Source organism: Cebidichthys violaceus, unplaced genomic scaffold (assembly GCF_023349555.1).
Source record: "Cebidichthys violaceus isolate CVI_PGR_0920_01 unplaced genomic scaffold, fCebVio1.0.p SCAF_9, whole genome shotgun sequence".
Taxonomy (NCBI): domain Eukaryota; kingdom Metazoa; phylum Chordata; class Actinopteri; order Perciformes; family Stichaeidae; genus Cebidichthys; species Cebidichthys violaceus.
Genome location: NW_027176975.1, coordinates 13,434,295 through 13,460,489, shown reverse-complemented (window position 1 = coordinate 13,460,489; position 26,195 = coordinate 13,434,295). Strand labels below are relative to the sequence as shown.

Sequence of the window (26,195 nt, the reverse complement as noted above, 5' to 3'; positions counted from 1 at the left end):
TTCACACCGCACTGCATATTCTCTCTTTTCCTCCTGTGCCCCACTGAGCTGTTGCATTCCCTGCACACGGTTTATGTAGGCGGGATGGCACGATAAAACAGGAAATGCTTCCTCAGGGAAGCTGCTGATTGTGGGTGCATATGGTCCTCAGGGGAGTCAGTGGAGAGAAATGGTCAGAAGAGGTCACCAAACCCTGCGATGCATGTGAGCCAGTAGCAGACCTGCAGAGCCAGTTGGAAGCAAGCCACAGAAGTAACTGCAGTGCAGCCAGGGTCGCGGCATACAGACCACTGGTTGGGGACTCCCATTGTCGTCCAGCCGCGACCTTATTGGATTTCTCTGGAAATGTTTATTCCTTTCTTTGCCCCGCTGAGGAGAAGCTCTCACTTATCTCATCACTATTTATTGAGGGAGCCCCTGAGGAGTCCAAGCATACAATAAGGTGTGAGGGAAGATGGGCAGCAGGGACAGGGCTGAGAGACAGGGTCGAGAGAGAAAAAGAATAAGAAGATAGACTATACAGTGCAGCATGATTTTATTCACTTGTTATCCAAGAAAGGGTTGTGATGACATAAAATGGCCTAAGAATCTGGATTGGACCGCCACGTGGTCTCTGATGGCCTCTGCACTACCTGCATTCACTTCTCTTTGTTCAGCTCAGTTTGGCTCAGACTTATTACAGTGCCGATGAATATGCGTCAGGATATTTTATGATTTCTTAAAGAAGTTATGTATTTTTAGTGGGGTTTAGTGTAACTTTAAACTGTCAGCTAAACACTGTTGCCTTTTTACACTGTTACCCTTCTTCCCTCTGTGGGCTGGTGTCTCTTAGCTTCCCCTCTAGTTGTGTAATACTTGGTATTCAGAACATCCAGTCTTGATTGTAGCTCACAGGAGACCTCTTCAGAGAAAGAGGAGAGCCCAGGTGTATTAATATAAAGTGTCCCCTCCTTCATTTTCAAGGGGAGTGTCAGCTTGTTAAACTTTGACGAGAGTTCTACACAGTTGTTGTTTGGTTTGCCCTCGACTTCACTCTTTATTTGTGTCCTGGAATGCCACCCAACAGAGTGATACAGTTAAGTTGTATAAACTGGAACACAAGACCTCAACATTAAGGAAAACATACAAAAATACAGCTACCTGAATCATTGATCACGCACTTTCTACGGTATATAAGACTCTTATAATAGCCACACTGACGACATGGCTCGAGGTATGATTTAGTTTAAAGTAGCTAAATGCCACAAAGAAAAAATACTGTTTATAGTCTCAAAATCTTATGAGAGATCTTATAAGCTTATGAGCAGCAAATTGTACTTTACAAAAGTAGAAGTACTCATTATGCAAAATGGCTCCATTCCAAGTGTTGCATTTATTATATAGTCACTGTGTTCATCATTGGGCAGCATCTCAAGCCGCCAAAGTCTCTTTTGTCCCGCCATAATTTCAGAATTAATTGAAAAATATTTTTACATTTCCCGAAATTCACAAAATTGTTGATAAGAGCACAAAGATTTTGCCTCTTGATTTTGCTGACAAAGTGCACCAGACTGATGCATTTAACTTTACAATATACAAAGTTTTCCCCAAACTCCCCATGGGTCCCAAGGTTTAGTCACCATAGTCTCACAAAATCCTATGGGAAACACCGTGTACTTAGGGACATTCTACAACTGAGTTTTGATTAATATCAGGATTGCTATATTTTTATGAGCTGGCCTATTCAAAAGGCATATATTCCCTGGTTGAAGCTACAACATGAATCTAGTAGTCACAATTGGATGAATGCTATTTAACCTCCAGGAGACTCCTATGCTGGGTGGTTACAAGGCCAAATTGACCATTAAGTCAATAAAAGACATTTCAACCATACTCTTAACACCTACTCAGTAAGCTTGGATATGGTCTGTGGAGTAATGACTGGCTACCCTCTGAGACTCCACTGTGTTTAAAACATTCTGAAGCCTCACTGGGAACCACTGATAGACATCCTGATCACTGAAGTGTAAAGAAACCAGATACAAGACCCCGCTGCTCCCGTTGGGACCCGAGGAGGACTGTGCACAAGCTCTTTGTGTTATAGTTGTATGCACTGCCAGTAAGTTCCTCCTCAGCACTTCCTTTCACTCTGGCTTGAACAGAGGATCTTCCATTTAGTGGGACAAAAATACGCCCTTGGACTGACACTGTGAGGTGTTTTGTGATGTCCCATGCAGTTCAGTATTAGCAGTGGGTAAAGATGAAGTGTTGTAATTCACTTTTTGGTGTAGCCACTTCTCATCCATCTATTCCAGTGAAGTGGACGAAGTTTAGGTTATTTCCTGATTTTCCAAAATGTTTGAGTTTAGTAAGCCCATTCTTGTTGTTTTCAGTCAAAGGAGGATGAAAAGGAATATAAATATAGCATTTTATGAAACTACATTGTGAACATTGGGGATTATTGAGGGGGCAAATATAGGAGTTGCTTGTATTATGAGCTATTGATCCTACTGTAGTGGGTTCAGTAGCCTATATTTTATTTATTGTATCAAACTATTTGTATTTTATTTCAGTAATTCATGAATGTATAGTATTTTTCATTATTTTCATTGTTATAATAACTAGTGTGGATAATCATGGGTCATCGGACTGCTGTTACAGTCTGTTGTTATAGTCTGTACATTGTTTCCATTATTTCCTTTGCCCCACACTGATGCAAAAATACATTTGCCAGTGATTATCTTCACTGCATACTCCAGTGATGAAATAAAGCCATGTCATAACCAGTTTAAGTCAAGTGCTTAAGTAGAAATACAGATTCTCCAGTTCAGGGACATGGTTGCTTTGACATACAGTGATAAATTAATCTATATGTCACAGCAATCCTTTTGTATTTGAGGTCCATGATTTTCTGTTCAGGCATCAGACAAATAACGTCTATTATCTTGTTATTGTTTTTAAGAGAAGATGATATTAATGATATAAATATAATAGCATATTATATAGCATATTTAAATATGAATCAGACGCTATCTGATATCGATCTCTATTTTTGGTAAATTAAATGTTATATTTATCTGGAATTAAAAAAATAATTGTAAGAATAACCGATAATTTAGTAAATAGATAAATTGACAGATTAATCATTAGGTGCAGCCCTACTTCTGAATACACAACTATAAACATGAAATGTTTTAATATCAATAAACCCATAACGCTTTAACTATCACCCTCTGGTCAGGGGCATTAAATCAAAGTAATCACACCTGTGGGATCACTTCCTGCACACATATTGTGCTTCCCACCCACACATTCACCCTCTTTCTGTTGACTGCACAGGAACCACCTTCTCTGCTGAGTGATGATGAATGGTTCAAGGGTTGCTTTCATTCATAAACCCAAATATTTGGTGGTGTTGTCAGGTGGAACAGTAACCTTTCAGTTCACCCTCACGTCACGCACGTTGTAAATGAAGCAAAGACTGCTCGGGGGTCCTCTCAAAGGACAAAAATATTGTGTAGTGTGACCAGAAGACTAAATATCTTATGTGGCAAAATCTGTAAATGTGTGTAGGCCTTTATTCATAGACACAACAGAGAAGGAAGCAGCTGGCAAAAAAGAGATCAAATCATATTTAGAAGACTGCAACGCGCACTTACACAAACACATTCAGATAGTGTTTATCTTCATTCTTATAGCGAGGGGAAGCACACCCTCTGTCATATTATCCATTTTCACTTTGCATACAACCCCCATCACAACATGACATTACATCAAAGAAAAGAAGCATGAATGGAGAGAGCAGATATGTTCATTGGTATACAGACAAGCAATCGCAAAGTGCATGGTAAAGTGCAGCAACAAATTCAAGATGAAAGCAAAGTCCTATCTTTGGTCTCATCTGCCAACCTGGTATGGATTGGATGGGGAAAGGGATTGGGCCTTCTCTTATAATTTAGTTTTCTCTTCAATCCTGGAACTTTGCTGTCACCCTTAGACAAAATCACACTGTTCACATGTTATGGAACATTAGTCTTAAACCATTTTACGTCAACACGTTCACCCAGATCACACTCGTGGATACACTTTACAATATGGGTTACATGTATAAGAGATTTTAAATTTGTTTTGTTTTTCTCATGGACATTTTCCTCCTTTGTAGTCAACTGAGCCAAGGACAGTGATGCTGTAATATTGCCGCAGTCAAAGAAACCTTTTCATAATGTCCTTTTCCAGATTGCGAGAGGGTGAAACTATTACTGAGGGAGGTAAAGGAAGAAGAGGAGTGGTATAATGGGATGGTCACATCTCACTTACACAGCACCCTCATTTTATGGCAAACAGCACATTCACTATGGATGGCAGATCCCAAAGTATCAGAGAGTTACTTGTTGATTAGCTCATTTTAGCAAACAAATAGATTTTAGCAAAGATGTACAACAACACATATCAGACAGTTTAGAGTGTATTAACTGCTCATTGAAATAGCAGGTGTTTGCTGTGTTTTGATTACTTGATTGACCAGCGGAAGACATGAGATAACGCACATGTCTAAAATCAGCCAATTGTCCTCTTGGGGGGCAAACGGTGTGATCAAAAAAAGATAACAGCTGGGACATCTTTTGAAGACCAGACAGTGCAGTGAACCATCTGGATAATGTATTGCTAGAGAGACAAATGGCAGAAAAAAAATAACATAATTGTCTGTCTGGATGCAGCTGCCGTGCATGGATCAGCTGGATACATCCAGTCATTGAAATGAGGATATTCTTGGTAACAGAAGTAGAATCTTTCAGCCTAGTAGTTCATAAACACATCCTTTTTTTCTCTCCACAGAGTGAAGTTGAAAGAAGGATTGACGTTTCTTGGGGCTCGTCCCAGCAATCCCACTCAGTGGATAGTTAGCCAGGATGTAAGGAGCGAAGGCCACCGAGTGGTAACTCTCCACTGCCGCAGGAAGGAGTCCGGCTACGATCAGCAAAGGTGAGCACATAAATTACACCACTTCAAATGGAATACACCAAAAATACACCAGGAATTGATATTCTGGTCACGTGGGGGAAGCAAAACAAAATATAACAATCGGGACTACATATTGCAATTTTTTTGTGACTATGCAAGTTAAATTAAATTAAATTTAAATTTTCGCTTGGTCGCATCCATTCGAGTGCATGATGATCCTTATCATTACCTTTTAAGCTCTGTTTGGGTCTCCACAAACTCCTAAAGAAATTATCAAGCTCTTTAGCTGCTAAATGTTCCACTATGTTCAACAGCTAGCAACTTTATCTAACGAGCAAGCTTTGTCTGCAATTTGGTGGTGGGCAGGTAGCGAACAATGAGTTTAGAGGAGCTTATTTTGTCACAAACTGCTGCCTGCTGCAAACAACTTTCGTGGGAGCAGTGAGAGTTAATCAAAACATCAATGTTTAGGATCATAAAGTCACAAGAATGAGCTGAAAGATGCAACAAATCTCCACATAGTTGAAGTGAACTGCAGAACTAGTTGATAATTCTAGGTGGGTTACACAGTAATGGTTTCCATTGTTTTTAGTTGTATAAAGTCTCCTAGCAGATATTTTTTTACATTCTATGCACAAAAAAAACTCATTGGAAAAAAACTGATTTTATAATTAAGAATTGCTTGAATGCATACAGCTGCTACAAATGCTCATCCGCTCACTCTTGTGATGCTCAACTATTGAGCCCCATCACTTTGACTGAGTAGTAGTTCAATCTCCTAAAATGTTTGAATTTTTCTTAGAAATTGCTTTTGCAGATCCTTTACAGTTCGCAAGGGATACATAAGAATGGATACATACAGAGTGAGTGTATCTAAGTGATGGTCCCTCTGCTGAAATGACACACTTGACTTGACATGAAAGTCATGGGATACGTCTGTTGAGACCACTGTGGACCATTGCGATAATTCTTCTCTCTCTCCATCCTGTCCCCATTCCTCCCTCCCTCTTTTTATTTGCATACTTATTTTCTTCGCTGTCCATATACTCAAAGTTGTTTTGGTCATCTGTATTCACGTCCTTAAACTAATCTGGCAGAGGGGTGATTGCCCGAACTGGGAAAAAGGTTGCTGTGTTAATTAAGTGCTGATTGAAGGCCTTTGTGTGTTTTAATGGTTTTTCCCTCTCGGATCAGGAAGTAGTTTTAATAGATCTAACTTTCTAGTGACAGGTGTAATTTTATGGATTAGAGGCAGATTTGGGTTTGGGTAAAGCTCCACTTATTTTCTCTTTAGCTTTCGTTCCACTTAACAAATTCTAAACCACTCCCTTAAGAAAACGGGACACTTGACATCGCAACTGCAACTTTATAATCAAAGTTGCGGAGGGGTTATTTAAGTGTAGAGCAGCCTGTGAAACATATGTAATTTGAATCAGTTGGTCCAGTGATTTGTTTAGACATGCTGCTATTAATGGATCTCTACGAGGAATGATTATAGTGTAACTCCAATGCACACAGCACGTTAAACAAAGATATATGTGCCTGCCATTAAACTGCTGTAAGATTTTCTTTAACGGACTCCTCATACAGTAATTTGTTGTGTGAGACTGCAGAGCCATATTCAGACCAGCAGCTCAGTCGTGCCGTGGCGGTTGCTGATCCTTAGACTCAGATCTCAATGGTCTATTTTTTTTTTTTTTTACATGGGATGAATATTTTCCCTTCTCACAACATACAGTTCAACTTTATTTGACTTTATTAGCAGTCAGTTTCAAACACGAGCTGCCTCAGGAGCTCAAAGTCGCCTACGCACTGAAACTTCTTTCCAGTCCTTCTATTCAGTCTTTAAACACGTTTTGACAGCTTTTAAACACAAAGGTATCAGCTGCCTGAAAATATACAGGGATACAAAAATGTATGTCGATATCAATTTTCTTTGTATCTACCTTATCCACGGCTTGACATTATAGCTTTCCCATTAGCCTGGGGCCATTAAACTCATCGTTCTGGTAAGTGGAATGCCTCATAAAAAATAAATGTGATCTCTATTAGGGATCGATATTCAGTTAAAATATGCAATCAAGAGATCAGCATTAATATTTTCTAGTTGTCGATTCTTGATAATGCTACATTGTGAACAACAAAACCATTGAAATGGGCCAGTTAGCCGCTGGTTGGCAGCACAGTCCTGTTTGGCTAAATAACAGAGCTAACAGCATAGCAACATTGAGAACAACTAACTTAATTAGACATTAAGACAATTAGACACGTAGGCCTATTATATTGTAATTCATTCCCATGCATGCTGCTCAGAGTAATTACAGTGTCAGGCTCTTCTGCAGATAGCAGAGGTTGCATTAAGTTACATCATGGTGTGTTCAAGGTACAAACTGTAAAAATAAGGATTGGGTGAAGGTAAATTACACCGTTATCATGATGTGTTCAAATATAATCTTGTAAAATTCAGTTTTTGGTGAGAAAACGTGCATAAAACCAACAATATACAATAAATACAGTTGTTTGAAAGATATATTTTCACAGCAATATAAAATACATATTAAATGATCACCTGTTTAATGTCCTTAAAACTCTAAGCAGCTTATAATACATAATCAAAACTGTCAATGTCCACACATTTTTTTTGTGATCAGAGCAAATATAAAAATGTATTTCCCAATCCTTTGAATTGTGTAATGTTATGTAAATAACCACTATACATGACAATAATACATTAAAATTATAACATTTAGAATTCAAAATATATACATTTTACGTTTTTTTTGTCAAATTGTCCAACCTCCTTTAGATTTTATTTCATTAATAATAGGCCTACACTTTCCATTTCGGAAAAGTAAGTTGGCTATCGGGAAAGTAAAACATCTCAGCTACTTGCACGAATAAGCTTTATGTCAAGCCCTGCTAATCCATCCTCTTTTGAAAAGGTCTAATGTGAAGGATTTAGAGGGATCTATTGGCAGAAATAAAATACAATTTTCACTACTATGTTTTCATTAGTATATAATCACCTGAAACAAGGAATGTTGCGTTTTGATTACTTTAGAAATACTTCATATCTACATGGGGAACGTGTCCTCTTCACCGAGTCAGCTATGTTGCACCGCCATGTTTCTACAGTAGCCCAGAGTGGACAAACCAAACACCTGCTCTAGAGAGGCCCTTTAGCATTTTTACGCTACCTGAGAGCCACATGCTTGGGAAGGAATGGGTGAGCAGAGGGGTGATACCACTTAATCCTACACACTGGTCAAGTCAATTGACTTAAAAATAATGGCCAGAATATTGTGTTCAATTGTTAAATGAAAATTTTGTTATCGTTATTGCCATACATTAGGATCTCTACTTGCCCAACCAAATATGTGAGAGGACTGGCAGAGTCTGTCCAAGTTGAATTCTTGGCCTTTAATAATAACTCTCCCATGGAGGTAACATAGTATGCCTCAGTGTGGCTGTAAGTGGAGCTGCAGCATCATTAACAACATACAGTAAAAAGGAGCTTTTCAGCAAACTACAGCAGTGAGCAGCAAAACTTGTCAGGTGGCTCGTCCTTGCCTCAGGAGTTGCTCTGCAGGTGGTATTTTTCTCCCTGCCTGGTCTCACGACCTCTCCCTCTCTCCCACCCACACAGATGTGCTCTGTTACTGTAGAAAAAAAAATCATGCTTTATTGATTTACTAAGTGAAGGAGCCACAGACAAGAGCGAGCATACTTAGTCTAATCCCTGCTGTTTGGGCCATGTACGATGGACTGCTCCTTAATCCCCAAAACTGTCAAAGTCACTTCACAGAGAAGACCCAGGACGCCTTGTGATGGCTATACAATACACAATGCTCAAATTTTTCTTTTGTCTTGTCCTCCCCGCTCCCAGTCATTTCAATGGAGCTCTTTTAAAAGTTGATTAGACATAGCTATCTCATCTGTTGAGCTGTCATTCAGCCAGATTTCTTCTTTTCTGCTCCTTCCTTGATGATAGGGAGGTGTGTGAATGCAGTAGGTCAAACTAATATGGACCCTGTTTGCATCTTTTTTTTTTTCTAACAACAAGATGAGCACTTGTTGTTAGAAAACAACTTTTCCATGAGCCTTTCGTGAGTCCACGAGGCTTCTATTCTCAAGAGCCCATCTTCCTAAAATTTTATTTTTAAAAACTTTTGGGTACTTTTGTATCGTAGTTACATGTCCTTATCCTTAAAAAAAACATGTAGAGTTAGAGTTAGCTTAGTTAGAGTTAATGATTTAGTAGACTACTAAAAGTCTTCACTTCTTGTCCAGTCTAAAAGGTGCTCAAAAACTTGCAAGATAGTCGCACTTTTGAAAAGTATGGATGCGTTTGCTACAATTACTGTATTACTCTTCTGCAGCACAGTCAAAGTCTGGCAATGGTATGAAATCATCCGCCCTGACAATTTTCCAGCTTTCTTTTTACCCTTCTCTGCATTACATAGTCACTCCCGGCCAAAAGCACACACTCATACACACACTTGGACTGAAAATTCAAATCAGAGCTCAAAATGTCAGCCATGGAACAAATGATTGTTGGCAATGAAAGTGCACCTTGGATTTTGGAATGGACTTAAGTTCCCTGAATAATGCGTATGGGATTGCTAATTGAAGCCTGTGTGTGTGTGTGTGTGTGTGTGTGTGTGTGTGTGTGTGTGTCATACACACACACACACACACACACACACACACACACACACACACACACACACACACAGGGTTGGGCTCATGATGGGAGCCCAACCCCACTGCAAGCATGAGAGCACAGCGATATGATGGGTCAGGTGTACTCTATGTGCAGGTTCACTCAGTCACTTGAAGCTGCTCACCCTGGCCAGCTGAGTCACTCATTTCTTCCTCATTCACATCTGATGCTCCAACCACGCCTTTCTGGCAAATAGACATTGCCATTTCTTTTTGCTGACACGCAAGCTTCAAATTGACATCTGCTTTACAGCTAAACATAGTATACTTTTTTGTCAGTATTCACCAAACAATATGGATTTTGATGAAATATTCATCACACAAAACCTTATTTTCAGAGAGGTGTCATATTTCAAATCTGTTTTGCAGCGCTGCAGACATGGGAATCTTCCTATGGTAATGCAAACCTACACACTTTCCCTGACTGCCGGCTTCCAGCCTAATAAAAGCAATCCTGAGGTGACAGTTTTTCATCAAGGGGTGCTACAGTATAAAGACAGGTTGGGCTTATGACGGAAAACAACAGAGTTGATTTCACCCTAAAGGAAACACCACCAAACAGCTGATTCTCAGTTCTTTTAAATTCAATGAATGAAATCTATTGAGCCTGCAATAATTAATTAATAGCTGTCTGGGATTATGTCATGAGATGTTTTAGTGAAAAGGCAGATCTGCTCTAGTTCCACTGCATGCAGGGTCACACACAATACTTTGAAGCTGCAGTCATGTATTGCCAAGTCAGACTGCATAACGAAAGCTTTTGGGAGAAACAGTTGGTCATAAAGACCTCCAGTAAGAGATGGAATTACCCCTCATCATCAGATACATACTGTCGGATAATGTGCTAATTAATATGCTTTATTACTGTAAATACCAAGTAATTAACTGACGGATTATTGAAGGCTTTTAAATAAATGCGTTAAAATTAATTGACTGTTCACTAAACCCCGCCCCTGAACAGCGATGGCCAATCTTATCTTAGCACCTGTTACTAGGCACCACAGGCCTGCATAACTTGAATAAGGTCTAATAAGAACAATATTCTGTACTGTGAAGGGTTTGGTATCTTTTTTTTTTTTTTTTTTTAAATCACCATTTCAGAAGTGTAAATAAATTGAAAAAACAAGGCATTTGTCTAATGTAAGATGCAAATGTTAGCATACCTGGCTAACTAGCTTGCAAGCTGGCTAACTTTATTATACTATTATTGCAAAGCTTATATATGTGCCATGCAACAGTAGTAAAGGGGTAAGGGCTTACTATTCATTTGTATTTTTTTTGTATACTGTTTGTTATTTATTCATCTTACAAATGATCAATTGATATGCTGTAAAATAAACAGAGGGTGTGTTTTCTTACCGGACTTTACATTTTTTTTATGAGTTTGCATGTTTAGAGCTGTCTTGGGTCGAAAGTGTACATTTACAGTCACATCTATGTGAAGATTATTTTTTAACCTTCTGTCATATTTTCATAATTTGAAGGGAACATGGCATCCTTTTTTTGACACGTTGAGATTTTCACCGATGGTGCTGGAGCACATAAAAGAAATAAAAATGAGTCCTTATGGAAAGGGACACAATTTCTATGTGTAGTACACATTATACTGGCTGAAATGCACTCTGGTAGATTGAAAAGTTCACTTTGTCACCATTAAAGCGAGGCCATTCAAAACAAAAGCAGTCCTGCTTCCTCAGCATGTCATAAGCCATAAGTAGAGGCCTCAGTAAAAGTGCCATGTCTGGGCCTCGGTAGTTCATTAAGACTGTCTGGGTGCAGATGGATCTCCCTTGTGAGCCACCACTTCATTAATCCCCCACACCACACCCAGCAGCGGGACAGCAGACAGTCCACTCATTATAGCCACTCCACAAGAGAGCCAGTCCAAGTGGGAAGGGGATGGGGTCGGTGGAGAGGACATATTTAAATATATTTTTTAATTTTCAAAACTTCAAACAGCCTCATTGTGGCCAGTTATACATTATATCAAATCTTCATAGAGTTCGGAGTAATTTAATTGAATTCAACATACATTCATTTCACTATAAAGATACATGACTTTTCCTCTAAAGCAAGCTTGTAAATCTCATCAGTGTGAATGCTTAGGATCCCAAAGGGTAAGAAATCATACAGCTATGTAATAACGGGTGAAATTTGGCAGCAACCTCACCATTTATCTCAATTTCAAAGTCTGGAGAACCTTAAAGAACATAATTATTTATAGTTTGTGACAATTACTGCAATGAAACAAAGGACCCAGGATGGCTTTTTTCAGCCCTCAAGGCCCCTGGATTTAGTTTTTTTACCATATCAATACAAGGCTGTATCATTTCTTCTCTGATATATTTGAATTTGTGCCTATGAGCTTTACTCCAGAGCTGTGGACAAATTACAGAAAGAATGACAAAGTATAAGACACAATTCTTTTCACAATTAATACAGTACATGAGTCGTCAACAAAACTTGAATAACTCGATTACTAAAAATCCTTGATACAAAATTATATGCATCAAGACTTTGTTTAAACTCGATTGATCAATGGAATGATTGGTAGAATACTCAATTACTAAAACAATCGATCGCTGCATCCCTTTTTCAAACTTGATTTGAAATTAGTTGTTAAATCTCCTTGATGTGCTCAGTTTTTTTTTTTAAAGGTGCAGCAGTCCTGATAATGAGCCACAGGCCGTAGGCTTTAATGCTGTATAATGCTGCATAAATCAAGGCTGAAATAAAATGGCTCAATTACATTAGGGCCAAACAGGAATGTTAACTTGACAGTCTTAATGCTAACACCTTTGATAATGAATCAGCCCTATTCCCCATGGGTTCCATTTACCATATCCACTCTCATTGGAGCTTCATTGGCAGTATTTACCAACACACAACTGTCTACACTGCTCTATTTCCTTAGTCATCGCCTGATGATAGAAATGACGTGGGATCAATGCTTGTCTGTCACAGCCCAGACGTGACACTGCGTTTTACCAACGCTACTTTTTATTTATTTTTTTAATCAAGATGGAGTCACTGAGGGTGGTATTAGGTGCCATATTGTAAGGTTGATGAGAAAGAAACATTCAGATATACGTACTAGAATAGATAGTTTACTATATCAGGACCTGAGTAGAGATGTGGAACAGCCAGCTGATTACAGCAGTCGGCCCAGATTATATCTGACTGTTCAAGCTGCTCCTCTGTTCCACTGCCAAGGAAACAATATGGGGAATTAATGTCCCAGTGTGCCTCATTGCACTTTTCCCCAGTTCACATAAAAGACAGTAATACTGTAACACTCAATGGGGACGGTCTGATCTGTACTCTTTACATCTACACCAAGTGACTATGAAGTTGCTACGGTAACCATTGTCAAAGGCTTCACACGGTGACCTAAATAGTTTTTCGGTGATATAAGGAGCAGTTTGATTACGTAGTAGCCCAGATTGACTCAAATCAGGCCATGGCGGATGCTGTCCATTAGAATTTGTTTGTGGAAGTCACCATGTACTGTGGCGGATAATGTAAGCGCAGTGGAGAGACGGATTGAGGTTTGCATGTGTCCCAGAGAGTTTCTGTGTTTCAGATTTATAAAGGTTTATGAGTGAATATCCGGCGCTCTTAAGAGCTTAATCCCACAGAGGATTAGATTGAGGCCACCAGTGTTTGGAGTGTTGTATTGCCAGTGGTTATCTTTTTGTGTTAGAGTGGTTAGCTACAGTAAACTGTTTTTTACAAATTCTAATATTAAAAGTTAGCATGCCTGGCTAACTAGCTCATTACCGTTAGCCTAATTCCAAAAGTAATTATATATATATATATATATATATATATATATATATATATATATATATATATATATATATATATATATATATTATATATATATATATATATGTGAGGAACTTTTAACTGTGAAGGGAGGCAGAGCAGGAGAACCAGGACTGAGCGGAGCAGACTGTCAGACACCTGCTGCAGTAACATCTTAAAGGGAATCTGGTGTTTAGAAGCACTACCACTCCCATCCAGAGGCACCACCAAAAACACCTAATAAACTTTATGGTTAAATTATTTTGAAATGATCATCCACATAAAAATAGCTTTGGGGAAATTGCATTATAAAACGTATTGATTAATAAAAGTGTGCAGTGCATAATTGTAGTTGGAGAGAAAAGCATTTGGCTAAGCCAGGAAGAAGGTACTTGCTCGATAGCATCATTAGTAAATGGTCTAGCTAACTACACAATTGGATTGAACAGACAGACTCCTCCCTGCATTTACATCCTCCCTCTGTATAATATTGGGAGGTTTTGGTTTTGTTTTGAAATGCTTCAGTGTGAAACAAAAGCCACAAATAAGCATAATTCCTCCCATACATAAATGTATGAAAGTACCCTCTGAAGAAATTTCCTTGTGTTTTCTGAGCAGACAGAAACCGTTTAGACCTGTGGTTAGATCAAAATTGTTGCTATGCTCGCTGCAGGTAACACTCAGCCAGGGAGGCAAAGTGGGTGAGATGTAAACATGCAATTGTCTACAGAAATTCTGACAAACATCAAAGATGTTTCTCTTCTAATTACGTCTTAGTAGTGTCTATTGAACAAGCACTCAGTTTAGATTGCATCGCAGGTTTCCATCATTCAGCACTCTCCTGATGAGCAACCACAGACCAGTGAGAATAAGCTCCACTTATCTTTACTATTGCCGGTCAGATTTCTCCCAAAAGCTCCTTCCCCGCAGATTTATCTAACTGAATAAGCAAAAGAAACCTCGGCCTGCAGTTGCCTCCAATTAACCTCAGTTTAGCTTGGCCTTCAAGATGATTGGCTTTTATATAGAAGTCTATTCCACTTAAAGAAATGTCTGGTCTGGCACCAAAGCCGTCTCATTTCTCTAACCTGCACAGGAGAAATATTTAAATAAGCCTATTAAAACAGGCCCTGGGCTGTTGAGAAAGGTATAGAAGCAGTATTAGCAGAAGAAAAAAATACAAGGGGGCCAAAAGGAACAGATGGTGACGAACTCAGCACATGGAACACAAATGGGCAGCTCTGCTTTCAGTCAGGAGCAGATTCAATCAACGAGAAGACAAACAGGGAAGGCACAAGTCCCATCCCCTCGTCTACTCCACAGCACTTGAGCGTGGCATCATTGACAAGCAATCCTTTGCTGTCCTCTGTTATCATTCCCATCCTAACAGGTTTAAAGCAGGACTACGTCCAGCTGATAACGTGCAAAGGAAAAGCACTGGGTGCCACCATAGGCTCTCCCTCCTCTTGCTTGTTTAGCAGAACTTACCAGCCCTGACATGTAATCAGGCCGTGCGTACACCTCAGTGGGCCACAGAGGTATCAGAAGCTGCACCCTCAGCGCCTCAACACAGCAGGACCAGCGGACACGCTCACGCCTCCAGATGAGATGCCACGCTTTGTACATGTCACCTCTTCCACCTTGAACCTGCACACACAAACACTCGGCACGGAGACATGGCTGGGCGTGTATGTTTACACACATGGACAGATTCATGTGAGCGTGATTCGAGTTTCAGCCTCAGTTGATAGTGAAGCATCAGAAGCTGTCTTTGGCTTGTGGAGGTCACACTGGAAGAACGTCCACAGGAACTCCCCAGTTAAGCGATGACTTCACTGCCTTCACCGTCATTTGTGCCAAGACCACATTCATAATTAACCACTAGACCTTAATATATATTTGCATGTTTTTCATAGCTGATGTGTCCGTCAGCGACGGCAAAGCCACAGCAGCATCTTAGTCATGTTGCACAAGCAGCTCGCGCTGATGCAGTCAGACGTTTCAGACACTTGTCATTAGTCTATCATAGTGTGATCTAACTCGACTCTTCACAGCCTCCAGATCAGTCCTCCATCTCCCACCGGCTGCAAGTCGGCAGGCAGCATTGAATGACTTTGCTGAATATGTAAATGGGTGCCATTAAAGCTCTCTGTCTTTAATTAGTCTTTAGATTTCATGACTGAGTGCTTCCAATTATGGATCAATGTCTCATTTCTGCACACGGACCTGTGGGTGTGTGGAGGCAGTGTTTCCGTTACAAAATGCTTTATAATTTCTCTGCCAAGACGGCCGTTCACATCACACTCCCTAACTGCTGATCAATGAGAAATGCTGCTGCTGTAAGCCTACTGATATGTGTATTATGTGCACCCGTAGGATTTTTTTTTTTATATGGACCTGATCAGATTTCAACAAAAATGCAGTTTGATTTATGGAATGGCTTGTCTGGATTTGTACTATTGATGTGTGTGTATAGTGGATGTGGTGTGTCGGAAATATACAGCTGATGTATGTGTGTGTGTGTGTGTGTGTGTGTGTGTGTGTGTGTGTGTGTAATTGCTCTGGTAGTAATTTAGCACTGAGCTCATTAAATGGGGCATAAGAGGGGGCTAAATTCTTCTTAATAACTAAATGCACTCCTGACTGGGAGTTGGCCCTATACTGGGAGGAGGTGCTGATATAGTGCTTTGTGATTCTAAAATGCTATTTATGTGTTTTTAAAATGGCCAGTGGATCCACAGTGGTCTGTGGGTTCAGTTCCTAGAGCCCTTGATAGCTGCTTAGGGGTTTTAGGAATCCAAAACGTTAACTAATCTTACTGTTAATTGGCTTGAGACCATCAATGTGTCCACTTGCAGTGCTAATGCTCATGTACAAAGGGATTTCAAAAGCATTTACTGATGAGGACAGCTTTCAAATTGAATGATTGGGCATCCCGAGAGCAAACAACTACAGAATCTGGAGCTTGCAAGGTTAAATTAATTTTCTCCCAATCTACAGATCTACGGTTATTCATCCTCTCAATTGATGTTGGTGTCCATACTTTTATAATATAATTTTTAATTCAAGATAAATCAAGTAAGTATTCAAAGAATCTGTGATATAATTACTGTGTTTTCACAGTAAATGAGCAGCCGAATCATTACATTGTTCAAAGTGGATGCAAATTGACCACTTGTGATTTGCCTTTTGACAGGCTGCTAATGCACTGAACTTTTACTGTTTGACAGCTAGAACACACACAATAATTTGCATAATCTGTGATAAATGAGCAGTGAAATGAGAGAATTCTTGGAAAGAGAATATATTTCAAACTCTCAGCACATTTGGAAGCCAATCTTCCAGGCAGGTGCGCTTGAAAAACAATATACGCTCGATGAAAACTGATTTTTTAATGTCAAAGTATAGCCAGTGTGTGGAAGTCACGTAGATTCATTGTGAGAGTCTGAATTAAAAGGCATCTCATAAGGACTCCCTGAGAAGGTTGGAGTTGTGCAAGACTGACTCTCCATCACTGCCTCTTACCTTTCTGATCCATGGCACTGCATTAAGAGTAAGGAACAAGGCAATCATGCCCACACAGCCTCCGCATCGCTCCCTCACTAACACTGTAATTATCACAAACAAAGCAGCTCCATTTACACATATGAAACAGCAGGAGTGTGACTTGTAAATTGAAGTGTGTACATGTGAGCATATGCTTGTGAAAGTGTACATGTGCATAATTAGTGTACATACATTAGTTAACATGTGCGTTGTCGGTTTGCCAACTTGCATTTATTGTATGACCTTTACTAAAGAGGTCTCTGCAGTACTTATGTGATGTTGAAATATTTGCACTACTTTTTCACAAGATGCTAGCACTGAACTCACTCTGCCTTTACAGCCAATTTTTCATCTGGCTGTGCTGTCCTTATTTACCACCGACGTGCTTGCAGAACACATGCTGTAATATTGAGCTGATGCTTTCCCCAACTCTTTCACCCTTTTTTTGTGTCTCACAAAGTCGGAGCTTAACTTTACATGTCCTACAAACAGGGGGGGTAAAGCATAGGTTGCAATAGAGTACCATTGATCTGATGGTCCGGGCGCTTCTCGTCAATGACTCCTGTGTGTCCTCCAGGTTCTGTTGCCATGCCAACGATGGCAGAGCTGAAAGGACCCCAGGTTTTGTGGGTCTTTAAGGACTTTTTCCGAGGAGGACAGGCGCTGCGCCAGTGTCACAGCACCTGCAGGTGCAAGGGCAGGCCCGGACGGTCACATGATGTCACCCGCAGATCAACCAGGGGGAGCATGTGGAGGGGTGATGGGGGAGGGAGAGTTTATCGGCACTTAACATTTGCATCACTGCCCCAGGGCTCAGTGTCTGCTGCCCCCTAGTGTGTGTGTGTGTGTGTGTGTGTGTGGCTGAGTTATCAGCAGCTTTGCTGGCCATTCCCTGTGGTTAATGCCTGTTATCCAGCCTTGAGATGAGTGCTTTGATGTGAAGAAAATTGAGTGTAACTGTCGGGACGAGTAGCAGTTTATTATATTGCAATTTGCTACTTATATAGCTTTGCTATGAATGAGACAGATAGAGAGTGCAACTGACTGGGAAGTGATGTCTGATGCACAAAGGTCTGAGGTCACCGGTGATGATAACTACCGTCATTAGGGATCTATTACACCATGGAGCCTACTTCAGCTGATGGACTCTAATGATGTTGCACTGCAGAAAAGCATTTAGTTTTGATTAGACAATTGTTGGCATGGTGCATTTCATTAGCTCCAAGATGAGATTTTGTTGTCTGGGAACGGATATGCCACTGTTTGAGCCCGAGCTAATAGACTGCGCCCTGTATCCCTCTAGGCAATCTGGAGCAAGTTAAGAAACAAATGTAATATTCCCCTCTTGACACTCTTCTACCTTTTGCATCGGGCATCCTCCGCCTGTTATCCCCCCTAGAACAAATCGACTTTTAACTACCCTCACTGTCTCGAGATTTCTTGGTGCAGCCTATTATAGCACTGTTAAAATGTACGTGTAAAATACAGTCTTTGAGTTTCTGTGTAGAAACTGACCAACCTGCCAACTAAACATTGTTATGAAGTGGCAGTAAATGATTTGAGTGATATAAATGAAAGCAATTACAGAAGCTCTGCTGTGTCCAATTCAAGGCCACATTTGGCAGTTAGTTATTTAGAAAGAGAATTGAGTCTTTTCCCCATGTACATTTAATGTCATGTGTGTGACAGTTTGCATGACTTAGGAGAGAGTGCGAGCAGCGAGTATGGTGGGAGAATATTTCGGCTGATGAATGCTGCAGAACACTGTTAAGCTAATCGGAAATTTGATCCCCTTATTGGGTTTGATGCTCACAAGCCAGAAGCATTCCGTTTGAGCCCATGGTTCATTACAGTCGTATAATTAATAGTACTCAGCCCTTTTCTCTGTGTGCTCGTTAGAAAGGGGAAAAGAATAAATGATTAAATTAAAGGGAATCTGACGCCTATTAAAAGTGGGTTTTAATTCAAGCACTGTAAGTTATTTGAAATGTAAGAGTGCAATCTTTTTCATGAGCTCCTGGAGAATAAGATAAATGGAAATTAAATTTCCCAGAACGTAAATCTTTCCTACTGGAAAGAACAAAACAGTACGGTGTAGAACACCTTTTGAAAGTATAAGTGTCTTACTGTATTAAAGCATTATTTTTAGAGAACGTTATTTCTTAATTGGATAGCTAAGTGGAGAGATGACAGGAAATGAGTGGAGAGTGTAGTAGGGGGTTCAACGACCAGACTTGGACCAAGAACATTGCTGTCATGGTCAGTACTCTAATCCTAGGCCATCAGGGTGCCCCATAGACTACTTTTTGTAGTACACAGGTGTTCCTTGATAATTTTGTGAAAGTGGTAGACAATAAACATAACGTGCTTAACTTGTAAACCAAAAAGTACAGTTTTATGAAGAAGTCTGCTCTCTCGTCAAAAATTGTTTCTCTCTAAAATGATAGTGACTCCTCGGTAGGCAGGGTTAGGGATAAGGGTTGGTTCAGGTAGGCGGAAACCATAAACTTTATAAAATACGTATGTAGTCACTGTGACGTAACCCATAGGTTTCTGAAGAGGCATTTTGAAGCTCAAAGTGGGTGGCTCTCGCCGTCACCGTCTTGGCAGTGACAACACAACCTAAGTCTATAAGTCTAAACATGGGAAAAGAGGTGGATCTTCAGTGAAGCTGATGCGGGCCCTGATGACGAAGGAGAGTAGACAGCTACCAGCTAGTGACAGGTGGGTGCATACCTGGTATGCACCCACCTGTCACTCAAACCAGCCACGTCCTTATTTATGCATAAAGGCTGTAATATAATTTATTCGGGTGAGTTGTATCAATTTTTTTTTTAAATCAACCCCCTTAGAATTGGTAATGGAAATTAGCTAAAAATAGACAGATGTATGCTTACCTTATCTAGTTGTCCAAAGACACCCCACACTGCAGCAATGTCGCCCTAGCCGCTCCGATGTGGCCCCACAAATCATCTTGTTGATGGTACTTTCTATTTTTGAAGCTCGAGTGACAGTTTGGATAATTCTTGCAATGCATCGCACATGATGGCTAGGTTGTTTACAAATGCGTGGGGAGATATGCACACAGCAGTTCCACTTTTTGCTTCATATAATGCTTGCAAAGTGTTGCTGGGTAGCTCTTCCACACTGCTTCTACTGTTCTAAAGTAGATGCCTACCGCCCAATGTATAATATCAGACCGATGTATATCTGGACATCCAAACGCTTGGCCGACTACCTCATCTTAATTTGTCTTTTGTGCCATATAGCTTGTCTATCAGTTTGTTTAAATGATTGATAGCGCCCATCCCTTTCACTGCGTTGCCTGCTAGGAGCTTTGGCCTATGGGCCGAGAGTGGATTCTGCTTGCTACTACGCTATTGCGCCATAAATGTAATGTGTTGCGTACAAAACGTACAAAAAGCAGGAGTCTATATAGTGGCTTGATTAGTGATCAGAGGCAGGTGAGGGAACAGGTGAAGGGAGTTAGACTGATGAGGAAGGAGTGGCTGACAGGTAGAGTGTGAAGCTGAACTGTGACAATAAAATAACAGAAGCGTCATCACACGATACTCCAATTAGGGTTTCAGAGATACATTCATGGTTAAATCTATGCGCTCCAGAGCAGACAAAAAAAAATGCTCCCGTATTGTACCTGGCTAGCTGCTACTGTTGTTACGTTAGCTTCCCTGTTGCTCCTATCGATGAACCTGGTTAGCGTCTGCGACGGTAGCCTCTCGCTAATCCTGTCGATGAACCTGGTTAACATTAGCTGCTGCTGCTGTAACGTTATGCGGGCTAACACTACATTACCCCGTGCGTCGCCAGTCTTTTAGAAGCATAGTGCGACTCATCCTTTCTTTAAAAAAACTGTCTTTGTGACATTTTTATGGCAGTTGCACCATTCTGATCCTGTGTTCATGACTGTATCAGAAAGTTTTGGCGCTTTTCGCCCTGCCTCAAGCGATGCCTCTTGGGCTGAATCATTTTAGACTAACACAATCTTGGCCAATATAGAGTACTGTATTTCAAGTGCAGTATGCCAAAAATACCAGGACTGCTGCGTCTGGTTGCAGTTTGCAGTATGCCAGCCAGCATGCTCAACTGACTATCCTGACCAACAATCCTCTGGGCAGCGGCTATATAAGCATGAAGGTCAACTTTAAAGGGTATGATATTATAACCATAGTCTGTATGTAAGAAGGTTATAATGAAGTAGTGTGTCATTAAATGTAGTAGTGTGTCATTAAATGTATGCTGTATGCAACAGTACATATTGTGTAAGATCAGCTGAGCTACGAACTAAAAGTAAAAAGAAAAAGTGTGTGATTTTGAATGCAGCCTTAATTTGAACTGTCGTCGGCTGAGTGGCTTTGTGGGTAATGTAAGCAGCAGGTTTCAAGAAGGAATAAAAAAGATGATTATGCCTGGGTCTGCTGTGCAATGTTATAGGAGTGCAATGCCAAATTGGGGGAGTACTTTTCTAACTGTTCCATTAGTGAGGAAACAAGTTGGATGTAACATGCATTTATTTCAGGGTTAACTTCAAGGACCAAATACTTACAAACATATCCATCACATTACCTCACAACAGTTAAAATCTGTGGCTACTGTACAAGTGGACGTGCTCAGGGGCTTATTTTATGTTATGACAGTGAATATGCTCAAGAAAAATTTGTGTGCTTAAACAGGGATGTATTAAAAGATTTATACTTCCTTTTACCAGAATTTATGTTTTTCACCACACTCCCACATTCCCAATGCAACATTTAAAAACAGAGAGCTTTTTTTAACAGCCCAGTTTAATATTTCCTCTATTTTTGTTCTGCCATTTTAGAGGTGTGTAAATGAATGTCAGTTCAAAGGTATCGTTTTAGTATCTGAGAGGAAATGATTGCAACATGAGGGCTGATCTGGCTCGCTTGATTGTAACACAGGTCTTTCACTGCAGCCTACATGTGGGAAACGCTATGACATCTTTTAAACTCTGGAATCGTATGGATCCATACACACTTGAATGCACATACGCCCACACACGCAACACACACCCATACATTTAGAGGCAGCTTGGTGTTAAAGTTTAATCAAATGTAAAATTGGCGTGGTTTGAATGTCATATTGACGAGTTAATGTTTGGCGCTGGTGGCTCCTGTCAGCAGGCACTTTGTACAGATGGATCTTTATAGTGTACATTCTGGAAGAGGATAGAAAGAGCACTCACAGACTGCAATGCATTGCTGCTGTCAGGTGAAAGGAGAAAAAGGTGCTTTGGATTTGATGTTTTTCTTTTCTCACTTTGTGTCAAACCTAGAGGGAATTTCTATATTGACAATTTTTCCACCATGGCATACTTTAAATCTGCTAGAAACCTTCCATGAATGTGATTCTTGAAAAACATACTTACTGCAAGTAAGTTATTGCACTTTTTCACTTTTGTCAACGAGTGATCAGCACATTGAGCAACAACAAGGCATAATAAATTGTATTTTTCACTCTCATCTGCCTCAAAGCTTCATAAAAATGAATACAGAGAAAGACGTGTTATCTCTATTGTTGTTTCCACCATTGGATGGCATCACACTTATTTTATATATCATCGCATGAATCCATTCTTTTCTTTTATCTTAAGTTGTCTGTATTCTTGTCTGATTTCCCCCTCTTATATCTGGCTCTAACTCTCTTGTGGCCACTACATACAATATATCTCTGCTGCTGCATAACCATGAACCTCTAAAGCCACAGAGGCAGCTACACCTCACTGACATTTATCACTATTATGCTCATCCTTGTCTTCCCTTTATTTGAAAGTGTTTCAGGGGGAGTTGACACTTTTTTTCCCCTCCTGTCACTATCTCCCTTTCTATTATGGACATGGCTGAATTGAAAAGGTTGACTGGTTCCAAACTTCGCAACCCCCACTTCCCACCCTTTGGCTTCTCTCCTTCCCTCATCTCACTTCCTGTACTTTAGCAGAAACATACTGGAAAAAGATCTTTGGAATATAAAGTTACTAATGGACTTACCATACCTGGCTTTACACTCAAGTTCCTCTGCCCAACTTTGAGGAAGTTTAACATTTCTTCTGCTCTCCACTCTCAAACTCCTAATAATGTCATAATACAATATCAATTTAATAACATATCATTTGTTTTTGTATATTTTGTAATAAGTAAACAATATGGAAACTCCAGTCCATATGCAGTTTTTCTACTCTCTATTTTTCAAATCAATGCTGTATATTTTTTGTAGATTGTAGAGTGGCTAATCAGAGGGCCGGACAATGTGACTCAAGGACTCTGGTTTCTTGTCAGGGCTCCGCCAGCAGAGAGATTGTGCTTCACGCTGTGACCATTGGGGTCCTTTCTCAGATATCACGACTGAAAAGATGCTCCGACCTCTGAGGTGGATGCTTGTTGGAAGTGGTCTGGGAGAATTCACCCCTAATGGTCTTCAAGCTTTTCATGGGGATGACCTCAAGTGTTCTTTGTCAAGTATTCTGTTTAATAAACAGTCTTTAGCGTTAACTCTTCCTATTCATGTACTAGGCTAATAATAGTGGGGGCGGTGGTCAACATTGAGGTCATGTCTTTAATATCTTTATAAGAAATATGCAGGTTTTAAAAAAACAGCAGTTTACATTATCTAATTACAGTTCAAATGCTTACATTTGACATAAACATAATTAAAAATAAGTGCATTTTACCATCAGTTATGAAAGACTTTGGAATATAAAAAGAAAGATACAATTTGCAGAAAAGAGCTGGGAAATATCAGACGTTTTCATTCACATGCATCAGATGTTGGTAAAATGTTATCAATCAGACACATATTCCATTAATAAATAATAATAAGTCTGCATGAGAATACAGTGTGTTATATGAGTATATCTTGAACACAAAATTGCATAGAGCCAAAATGATTAATCAATTAATTGATTGATTAAAAATGCAAATCGTAACTATTTGGATAATCAATCAATAATTTCCTTTCTTTTTATGCAAAAAAATCCATTGTCATCCACATTTTCTGGTTCCAGCTTCTCAAAGGTGAGAATTGATGTATAATCTCTTTGGGTGTTAAAATGTTGGTCGGTCAAAAGATGGTCTTTGAGGACATCATCGTGTAATGAAAAGAATTGTGATAGACATTTTTCACTGTCAATTAATCAAGAAAATAATAGGCAGATTAATTGATGATAGAAGTAAATGTTTGTTTGAGCCTTAAAATCAAGCTTTCTGCAATAGTGCAATTTAAATGTATGAAATATCAGTTTTTCAATCTCTTAAAGAGGGGGACTTTCTCATCATTGCAGCACTTTATAGCAGAGGGCCATGTGTAATTGAGCTTGTTCACACAATTGCATATAACATTTGAATCTACAAACTGATGCGCTGCTTTGTGCATTCGACAAACTGTAATAGCTGCATGCAGTAGAAGGTTTTGTGGAGATGCAAACACATGTAGATGCCATTCTATTTCACAATCAAGATATATAATCATGTTTGTGTTAGATTGAGAAAACTTTAACTAGCTTGAGTGATTAGGTCCACAATGTTTGCAGGCTGAGATTCATTATGCATGGATGCTCTTGGGTACAGTATATACTGTGCATGTGCATACATGTATGCATAGCTATTTGTGTGTGCGTGTGGAGCTATGTGTGGGTGTCCGGGCTCCATTGTGCTGACTGGTTTATTGCTGTTCCAGATGACGGAGCGTGAGAACAGCAGAGCTTCAAGGTGCTGCTTTCAGGCACCACTGAAGCCACAAATTTGATTATTTTTTCCCTCCACAAGTAGTTTAGAGTTTGCATGAGGCCCCCTTCTCACACACACAATCACACTTGCACACATACACAGCAGCCTCAAACTGCCGTGGACCGCATCTCCTCTGGTTCCAGCAGCCTGCATTATGCATTTTCATCTGCCATTCTGTTTCCGTTCAGCTTCTCTTGATACCGTGAATCAGCAGCGTTGAACATGCTGCTCTGCTGAGGTTTGTTATTGCCCTTCGTGGCTTGTACTCTACATCTTACTCTATGCATATTACACATAAAACATACAAAAGTCCGGTCTGGGCTGCAAATGTTTTCATGTTGTTCTAATGTTAGTTACATGTCTAGAATACTTGATGTACGAGTCGAAAAATGAATAAACTGGACCTGAAAATGTCACTTTATCTATCCCACAAAGCCTCTCTGTCTATCTCTCTCTTATTCTCTAATCCCCATTGGGTGCGGCAGTGGGCACGCGGATCCTATCACATCAGGGGGAGATTAAACAAGGAGTGTCACAATGACACAGTGAGTTTGATAATGGGACAATAGAAGCTCTTTCAATTACAGCTCTTTCTCTAGAGAAATCTCCTAAAAAGGAAATTCCCCCAATAACGTTGTCCTGTTTCTGTTTATTCATTTTGACATTTAAATCTATCTTTCCTTAACCTTCTTGCAGCCTAAATTCAATAGCTGTCGTACATGCTCCATCAAGATGGAGCTGAATCACCTCTACGAGGAGCTTTGTAAGCTGTGCAATTAGTGAAGATAGAAGGTAAACGGTAGAAGTTTATATTTGTTGGTGGCATGTTTTGAAAGGACATGTGGAAGATGTTGAGAATATTATTCCAAGTTAAAGGTTCTCTATACGCTATTCAGTAGCAGACAACAATAAATATGCTCAGAATTTTGTATTGAGCATCTTTACTATTGCCAAATGAAAAGCGTTCTGCTAATGATTTGGCCTTTTTAGCGGAAATTATTAGTCTATTAATAAATTTGATAGACACATATAAATGCATTTCAATCAGAAGAGACTTGTTTTATAATTTAACAATGATTTATTATACAAGCAACAAATATGAAAAGTGCAAAGTCTTTGGCGATTGGACTCCATCCTGAAGTAATATCACCGAGGGTAGGGATACTGAGGTCCAATAAGCCTAATCCCCCTGGAGTCCAGACACTGGTGGTGGTGGTGAAAGGCGTTGCTGCAACCTGATGATGAATCAGGAGCATGACTGTGATGCTGACTGGAGGTGACTGGGGTGGAGGAGGGTCGCATCTGCTTAATGCTGAAATGACAACTGACAGCAGCAGAGAGGAGAAGACTTTTTAAAGTTTGACCGCAACAATGTGATTGGCTTATTAAGGAAACGGTGTGCAGAATCGGGTTGGTTACTTA

At 39.9% G+C, this 26,195-nt stretch overlaps 1 protein-coding gene across 1 annotated transcript in view; it reads left to right on the top strand.

Moving 5' to 3' along the window:
• Window positions 1-26,195, top strand: part of si:dkeyp-14d3.1 (transmembrane protein 132C) — a 135,915-nt gene that overhangs the window by 67,891 nt on the left and 41,829 nt on the right. Inside the window, exon 3 of the mRNA XM_068703795.1 lies at window positions 4,816-4,962. Coding sequence (XP_068559896.1) covers window positions 4,816-4,962 — 147 coding nt within the window. The remainder of the gene's footprint in view (window positions 1-4,815; window positions 4,963-26,195) is intronic.